This window comes from Paroedura picta, chromosome 12 (genome assembly GCF_049243985.1).
Source record: "Paroedura picta isolate Pp20150507F chromosome 12, Ppicta_v3.0, whole genome shotgun sequence".
NCBI classification, from domain to species: Eukaryota; Metazoa; Chordata; class Lepidosauria; order Squamata; family Gekkonidae; genus Paroedura; species Paroedura picta.
Genome location: NC_135380.1, coordinates 51284415 through 51293631, shown reverse-complemented (window position 1 = coordinate 51293631; position 9217 = coordinate 51284415). Strand labels below are relative to the sequence as shown.

The window sequence follows — 9217 nt, the reverse complement described above, 5'->3', positions numbered from 1 at the left end:
AAGAAGAAAAGAAAGATGTTAGCTGTGGTAGATGGACAATCTAAAATGGCAGAAGGTATTGGCTCAGGAACCATAAAACTCAAATGTGGACAGATAAGACAACTTATATTTTTTTATTGTAAACTACTACGAGCCAGCCTGGCCAAGAGTGGTGGTCTAGAAATCCAATAAATAAATAAACCGTTGTTAAAGACTGGCTTTATAGACCGCTCTCGGGGACCATCTGGCAAGCTGGACCGGCAGGATGAGGAGAAAGAGGAGAAAGGAGCGAGTCTCGACTTGTTCATTGTGGCTGAGCCAGTATGAGATGGGCTGGAACGCCACAGTGAGGTGCCCTGAGTTCACATCACTTCTCACTCTGGGCAGTCTCTGTCAAAGATGAGTGTTTCCTTCTCTTGGCTACAGGGATTTTAGACCAACACAGCGTATCCTACAATAGGTTTTCATCAGCAGTTGACTTAGAAAATCATTTATTTTGTCAAGCTAAGGCAGTGGGTCTCAACCTTCCTAATGCCGCGATCCTTTAATACAATTCCTCAAGGGGTGGTGACTCCAACCATAAAATGATGCAAGTGTTCTTTCACAGAAATTAAACCAAAACTGACCAATGGCATGAAGATCCATAGTTCATGACTGTATATGAATTGTTTTTTTTCTGGGGTTTCTAAGTTCAGCTCTGCCTCTTGTCCCACCATGCCGATCTCGCTCTTTTCTGCTGCTGCAGACAGATGAACTCTCTATCTCAATCTACCCTGCAAGGCTGTTTTGTGGATGGTGCCCTCCTCCAGCCAAGGTGCTTGCCCTGCTGTGACCCTTGTGAAAGGGTTGTTGGACCCCCAAAGGGGTTGTGACCCCCAGGTTGAGAACCACTGAGCTAAGGTGATGCAAGAAATGGACGACGCCATTGGAGGGAAGTGGAAGACATGGACTCCAAAGGTGAGTTTTTGAAGGAGAGTTTTATAAGGTAGATATCCAGAGGATAACATCTGGCAAACCTTGTTTGATTCATTCCTTCCTTTTCTTGTGGACATCCTTCCCACTTTTGCATTCTTTTGCAGAATGTATTATGGAATGGCTGGGGATGTCAGCAGAGCTGTTTTTCATTCATTCATTCATTCATTCATTCATTCATTCATTCATTCATTCATTCATTCATTCATTCATTTTCTATACCACCCTTCCCAAACATTCAGGGCAGTTCACATTATGAACATATACAATATACAATTAAATGAAACATAAACATAATTATAATAACATTGCTAGGATTAAAATGATAAAAGAAATTGAACTTTTTGGAACTGTTTCAAATGAATAGCCATGTTGGTCTGAAGCAACACAATAAAAGCAGAGTCAAGTAGCTCGGTTCCTGCTGGCGTCGCTCCCTGGACACAGTGGCACCTTCCCGCCCCACCCCTGTTTCCCTCTCGGCTTCCCTGGCGGGTGTCCTTCCCAGTCGCTGCGAAGGGGGCACGGTGGGGTGTCAGGTGTGGGGCTGGGGCCCATGGCTTGGGGGCTGAAGGAGGCTCGCTTTCCTCTCCTGGACATTGAGAGAGGGAAGGAGGGATCACGCAGGCTGCAGCGACCTCTTTTGTTCTGTCTGGCCGCCACCCTGTCCAGCCACGCAGGGCCCACTGAGTGCAGCCCGGCCCCAGGGCTCTGCCTGGCCACCCCTCAACGACGCTGGGGCTCGTGTGCTGCTGCCGCTGCCCCACCCCCCTGCCCCCGGTGTCCTGCTTTACCTCCGGCAAAATGTGGTCACCTTATTTTAAGACCAATCAAGATTTATTCAAGGTGTGAACTTTCGAGTGCAAGCACTCTTCCTCAGACCATGAACTACCATCATGACAGTGGGAATATAAAGCAAAAATTAATTCTGTTAAATTAGTAAACTGTGTCACACATCCAAATACAGCCATATAGTAATTCTTTGCCAAATCAACCAATCAGTCCCCTCAAATTCAGTTGTAGTTCACAAAAACATCTTTAAACCGCCCCGCGGCACAGTGCGCCGCGGACTTAATAATCGAGTAAGGGCTGGTGGGGAGGAGTTCTGTCCGGGCTCTGTCCGGGATAAAAACTCGGAGGAGCGAATCTGGAGCCGCTAAGCTACAGGTTTTTCCCCTACAGGTTTTTCAATTTTGTGGTTTTTGATGTCAGACCTGTGTCCATTGATCCTTTGGCGGAGGGTTTGACCTGTTTGCCCTATGTAGAGAACAGCATTGTTGGCATTTGACGGCATAGACAATACTGGAAGATGAGCAGGTGTTTAGGCCTTTGATGGTAGAGGTGATGCTGTTAGGTCTGTGGCACTGGACTGTATATGGCAGCAAAGTTGGCATCTGGGTTTGTTGCCAGCTCTAGTCCCAGTGTCCATGGTCACATGAGATGCTGCATTGCTGTGGGTGAGGAGTTGTTTGAGACTGGGGGGCTGTCTGTGCGAAAGAAACGGTTTACCCCCCAGTGCTTGGGAAAGAGAACTGTCATTATCCAGTACAGGTTGTAGGTCACTGATGATGCGTTGGACTGTCTTGAGCTGAGAGCTGTATGTAACCGCTAGTGGTGTTCTGTTGTTTTGTCTTTTGGGTCTGTCTTCTAACAGGTTTTCTCTTGGTATCCTTCTGGCTTTGTTAATCTGTTCCTTGACCTCACTGGCTGGGTACTTTAGTCCCAAAAAGGTTTGTTGTAGATCATTTAGGTGGGAATCGCTATCCGTGGGATTGGAGCAGATGCGGTTATAACATAGGGCCTGGCTGTATACAATGGATTGTTTGGTATGTTCAGGATGGTAGCTGGAGGCACGCAGGTACGTTTGCTGGTCAGTAGGCTTCTGGTATAAGGTGGTCTCTAGGCATCCATTGTTTATTCTTACAGTAGTGTCCAAAAAATGTACTTCTTGCGTAGATTGGTTCATTGTCAGGTTGATAGTGGGGTGAAAGTCATTGTATGCCTGGTGGAAAGTATCCAGGGCTTCTTTACCATGTGTCCAGACGATTAAAATGTTGTCAATGAATCGCAGGCATACGAGAGATGTGAGTGGGTGAGCATTCAGGAAGCATTGCTCCAGGTCTGCCGCGAAGATGTTCACATGGGCCCATTATGCACGGCTGCCGAAACGACGATTTCGGGTCACATGGAAAACGCAGAGGGGGAAGACGCAAAGCACACCAGTTATGCACGGGACAGGGCATGACGGTGGCAAAACCCAGAGTAACTGATTATGCATGCGGTGATCCCGGCTCCGCTTCTGGTTGCGCCCCGGTCACCTGGAAGCTGCACTTTCTTCCGCATTTCGCTAACGCGGCTTTTTCGGCGGCATGCACCGAAGCTGTGGCCGGTTGCAGCCGGCACCGTGCATTATCGGTGATTTTAGTTGCCGCCATTCCACCCCGAATGTGCGCTATTCCCCCCGTGCATAATGGGTCATATTGAGGCGCCATGTGGTTGCCCATGGCTGTGCCATTGATCTGAAGGAACAAGTCAACCCCAAATCTGAAGTGGTTATAGGTGAGAACAAATTGGCACAGTTTGGTGGCTAAGTCAGTTCTGGTGCTGTTAGAAATTGTATTCTTAATGGCTTGTAATCCATCTTTGTGTGGGATGATGGTATACAGGGATTCCACATTCATGGTGGCTCAAATGGTATTCTCTGGAAGGTTGTTCAAAGATTGCATTTTCCTCAGAAAGTCTGCGGTGTCTTGAACATAACTTGATGGCCTAGGGCCTTAGAACAGAGTCCATATAGCCAGATACCCCCGTGGTGGTAGTGCTTATGCCAGAGACAATTGGGTGTCCTGCGTTGCCAGGTTTGTGGATTTGGGGTAGAAGATAAAAAGTATCTGGACATGGTTCCTTTGGTGTTTATGGAAGGATTTCTTCCTGAATACATGCGGGTAATTCCTTGATAATCCTGTGTAGTTCTTTTTTGTATTCCTGTGTTGGGTCTGCGTCCAGTTGTTTGTAAAAGGTGGTATTGGAGAGCTGTCTTTGAGCCTCCTGGACGTAGTCTGGTCTATTCATGATGACAACAGCTCCTCCTTTGTCAGCTTCCTTAATTACTATATTCGGATTGTTCATGAGGCTCTCTATGGCCTTCCTTTCAGTGTAGCTGAAATTCTGCTGTGTGCGATGTTGTTCGTTGATCACATCAGTTTGGACCCTGTGGTGGAAGCATTCTATGTAGAGATCCAGTGTGGCATTACGAACATCTGGGGGTGGCCACGTGGAGTCTCTTTTCTTGTAGCATTGTTTTGTTAGGCATGGTATTTGTTCACTGGTGGCTTCCATGATGGAATGGTGTGTAGATGCTGTCTGTTCTTGCTTGTTCTGTTCGCGTGTGTTTTGAAAGAATTCCTTTAGGCGTAGACGTCAGAAGAATGCCTCCAGGTCTCCACAGAACTGAACCATCTGTGGATTTGCTGGGGCAGAATGAGAGTCCACGTGAGAGAACTGAATGCTCTGCAGGACAGAATCTGTACCGTGACAGATTGACAATATGCTGGAGGAGTTCTTGTTCTTGGTAATGTCCACCTGTAGGTTGGAAAGTTTTTTAAGCTTTTGTTTTTTCAGTAAATCCAACTGAGAGTTGTAGATGGCTTGTCTTTTTTTGTGGAATTCTTGCCAAGTGGGTAGATTCCTTATAGAAATGTCCAGTTCCAAAAGTTTCTCCTTGACTGATTGGCTGTTTTGGCAAAGAATTATGGCTGTATTTGGATGTTGTGACACAGTTTACTAATTTAACAGAATTCATTTTTGCTTTATATTCCCACTGTCATGATGGTAGTTCTTAATCCGAGGAAGAGTGCTTGCACTCGAAAGCTCATGCCTAGAGTAAATCTTTGTTGGTCTTAAAAGTGCCACTGGACTCTGATTCTGTTTTGTCATGATACTTTTGCACCCTGAGTTCCTTCTTTACAAGATCTCTGTTCCTGCTCACATCTGAGGAAGGGAGTTATGACTTTCACCAACTTATACCTTGGAGGTCTTGTTGGTCCCTTTGGTGCTATTGGACTCAAAACTAAGGGCCATTCCGCACAAGGACCAATGTTGCCAATTGTTCACAGAATGCAGAAACGCTATATTAAATAGTGGAATTTCATCATTCCGCATACCTTTTTTTTAGTGGAATATAGAAGTCCCAGTAGCGTTTCATTCATTCCTCATAGATTTCCGGTCTCGCTGGAATCGCAACAAAGGAAGCGATTTTTTTCTACACTTCTCCCCGCCCCTGATTGTCAATCAAACGGAACAGCCAATGGGCTGTTGTGTTCATGCTCCCGAAAAGCCCCTTTCCCTTTAAGAACTGTTTTTTTTTTAAACCAAACACACCCGTTGCAATGAATATGCATTCAATTATTGCATTGGAAAGACCTTTTTGCTGACGTAGGAGCTGGCGATTAATCGTTTACACGCTCCTCAAGTAGAACGCCCCCCCCCCATGGGCGTGATTTGTGGGCGAAATTATGGCAGTGCCGAACAGGGGGCTGTGTTATGCATGGGAACTTAGGGAGGTTTGTTTTACTTTAAATCACTTCTCTGGAGGGACTTTAGCCAGTGAAGCCTCGCTCGTTCGTTGCTATCGCTGGTCTAAGGAAAAAAAATGGCGATCGCTTCTCCAGAAGTTCGGGGCAAGAGCAGGGGAGGGACTTTCTTTCTACCGCTACATTGAGAATGCACATGTCTTTTGCTGGTTTGTTGCAGCTTGTGCTCAGAAATGTAGCAGTTTTTTCAGGGGGAATCCACTTAACCCGATTTCCCGAAAAGCGCTACAACGAAGCGCTTTTTGCAGGAGTGTTGCAGATTGTGTGCGACGTCATGCGGAACGTTGAATTTGTAGCGTTTACCAAAGGTAAGACTTCTGCTACATTTAAGTCGTGCGGAATGGCCCTGACTGTTCTGCTGCAGGCCGATATGGCTGCAAAAGGCATCACTTTTACATCTCAGTGCAATAATGAATGCGCCATCAGGGGGCACAGTGAGACCAATTAAAACGAAGCAGGAGCAGCCGGAAGGTTTTCAAGGAACAGGGAGAGGTCTGCTAAGGATACTGAACATGGTAAGCAGCAGCTGCTTTCTTGGTGCAGCTATGGAACAGCTTTCCCCAACCCCAGCGATTGCCGTACATTACATTAACTCCCCGTTCATGGCCATGATGCCTGCGCTGAAGAACTTTCTCCAGCACAAAGGCTTTTTCAAAAGCATTGCTAGATTTTTCGCTTCGGGCTGCCTTTTGATGAACAAGCTGGTCTGGGAATCCAGGTTTATTCCATTTTTGTTTCGCTTTATTAACTGACACTTTATGGTGTGTGTTGCCTCTGGGAAAACACACACACATACTGCCCATTTGTGTCTTTCACAGCTGTTTGCCCTGGCCACTCTGCCCTGTTGTTGGCCTCCAGAGGAACTGCTGTTCGCTGTGTGAGGCAGGATGTAGGTCTAGATGGACCCTTGGTCTGATGCAGCAGGGCCCTTCTGATGTTTTATACATGATCTGGAAACCAGGACCTGAAGTTTGTCTCTGGCATCCTCAGCTGCTAATATCTACCGACCCTGCTCTGGATGGCCCAGGCAAACCTGATCTCATTGGCTCTCTGGACGCCCAGCAAGCTCAGCCCTGGTTGGTCCTTGGGTGGGAGACCCCCATGGGGGTCCAGGATTGCTGTGCAGAGACAGGCAAGGGGGGGGGATGACCTCTGAACATCTCTTGCCTTGAGAACCCTGTGGGATTACCTGAGGGGACTTCATACACACACACACACACACACGCACGCACGCACATACAGTGTCTAGAGATCAAGGTGTACTTCAGGCACAGGAGGAGAGGCCCAAGAAAGGAGATGGCAAACATCCTGTGTTTGGCTCTCCCATCCAACTAACACTGTGGGGTTTGTCTGAACTTCCATTCGCTGCCTGCGGGATTCAGTGGTTGGATATAAATACTTCAGTAAAGAAGAAGAAGCCCCAGCAGCCCTTGAAATCAACACCTGCATTGCTGCCCCTGCTTTCTGACTCTTTTCTTCGTGACGACAGCTAGCTCCCTTGTGACCATGTGGGCCTCTTGGCTTTGGTAAGGTTGCCATCTTTGGGCTGGGGAATAACTGGCCATTTGAGGGGGGAGGGGAGGGACGCCCGCCGGGTAGAACGCCATGGGGGCCTTTCTCCCAAGCAGCTGTTTTCTCCAGGGGAACTGATCTGCGGCATCTGGAGAGCGACTGTAATAACAAGAGATCTCCAGGAGCTGCTTGGAGGTTGGCAAGCCTGAACTTAGGAAGGCAGAGTTTGGGGAAGGGCAGGGACTCAGTAGGGTATCATAGCACCGAATAGACCCTCGGAAGAAAGAGCTCAGGGTTTCAGGGTTGCTGTAAGATGGCTGATAAAATTTTTGCCCGCTCTGAGGAAAAGCTCCTTCTCCAGGGGACATGGTCTCTGTCGTCTGGAGACGAGTAGTTATGCAAGGAGAGCATCAAGTCATACTTGGGTTGGCGACCATAAGGGAGCCAATTCAAGCACACCTCAGTAGTAAGTGGTATAGTCCTTCCTGGACTGGTATCACTTCAAAGCACGGTGTGGGTTAAAAGAAACAAACCTCTTGTAACTTTCACCCAAACTTTCCACTAGCACAGTGTTTTTCTGTCACTTGTCTGTGTGTGTGTGTGTGTGTGTGTTGTTGTCATTTGTGGTTACAGCAGTCAAGCACCAGATTCCCCACCTACAGTCTGAGGCTCCACTCCTGCTGTTCCGCAAATGCTATTTCTGGACCTCTGAATCAGCTTTTCATTGGGTGGTGGCACACAGAATGGATGCTGTTGGACAAGTTCAGCATTTGGTCTGGATTTTTTTTTAAAGGGTTGCATTATTCGGGGATTGCAAGAATGAACAAAAGGACATGGTACGTAGACAGCTGTTGCACAGATGAGCCTCCTGATAAGAATGTCTGAATTTGAACAGGTGAAGCAAACCCCATCTCTAGGGCCCACCAAGGGAAGGAATGTTTTAGCTCACAAGCAGGCACATAACTCATTCACACGGTTCCTACTATTTATTTAGGATGTGCCATGATGTAGGGTTGCCAACTTCCAGGTGGTGGCTAAACTGCCCTGACTGTGCTTTTTGTACAATCAGCGAGAGTTGCAGTTCTCTTCAGCTAGCTGGGATGCTTGGGGGGAAATAAAAAGCATCATCCATAAGAAAAGAACTCACACACAGGAAGCATAAAATACGCAACCAAACTGATACAATGGATATACAGACAGGTCCATTCCGCACGACTTCAAAGTAGCAGAAGGGTTGCAAATTGTAAATGTTACTAATTTGCAGTTCCGCAAGACATCGCACACAATCTGCCACACTCCTGAAACAGTCCCACAAAAAGCGATTCGTTGTAGCACTTAAAGGGAAATCGGGAAAAGTGGATTCACCCTCCGAAAAGTGCTACACTCTTGCAAACAATCTGCAACACTATCGAAAAAGACCTGTGCGTTCCCATTGTTGAGGTTCCAACAAAGTCCCTCCCCCTGGCTCTCTCCTCCGAACTTCCGGCGAAACGATCGCCATTTTTTTTCTCGGAACGAGCAGAAAGCAACGAACCAGTGAGCCTTCATTCACCTAGCGAGGCTTCTCTGGCTACAGTCCCTCCACAGAAGTGCTTTAAAGCTCCCCTAAGTCCCCAAGCACAACACAGCCCCGTTTGCCAGTTCCATTAATTTCCGGCTGAAAATCACGCCTGTGCAAGGGGGGGGGGTTCTTTTCACTCGGGGGACCGTGGCAATGATGAATCGCCAGCTCACACGCCAGCTGCCAGCTAAATGGGTCTATCCGTTGCAACGAATTAACGCATATTTGTTGCAATGTTGTTGTTTTTTTAACTTAAAGGGAAAGGGGATTTCCTGGAGCATGATACCAACCGCCCATTGGCTGTTCGTTTGACTGACGGCCAGGGGCGGGACAAAGCACAGGAAAAATCGCTTCCTGGTTAGTGATTTTTGCAAGACCGGAAACCTGTGGGAAACGAATGAAACGCTACTGGATTCCACTAAAAAAGCAGGTATGCGTAACGCCAAGATTGCACTTTTAAAAATAGCGTTTCCACTTTGTGGGACCAAACATTGGCAACATTGGTCCTTGTGCGGAAACACCCACAGATTCAGCAGTTCCCCTAAATACTCATACCTACATTTTCCATCCACCCAATCACAGCTGGGGAGAGCTTTGTCATATC

The 9217-nt window shown here is 47.3% G+C and overlaps 1 protein-coding gene across 1 annotated transcript in view; it reads left to right on the top strand.

Moving 5' to 3' along the window:
• The first annotated feature begins 740 nt into the window (after window positions 1-740).
• The window catches only part of SH2D3C (SH2 domain containing 3C), a 114294-nt gene continuing 105817 nt past the window's right edge, over window positions 741-9217 (top strand). The window contains exon 1 of the mRNA XM_077305278.1: window positions 741-936. Coding sequence (XP_077161393.1) covers window positions 924-936 — 13 coding nt within the window. The 5' untranslated portion in view covers window positions 741-923. The remainder of the gene's footprint in view (window positions 937-9217) is intronic.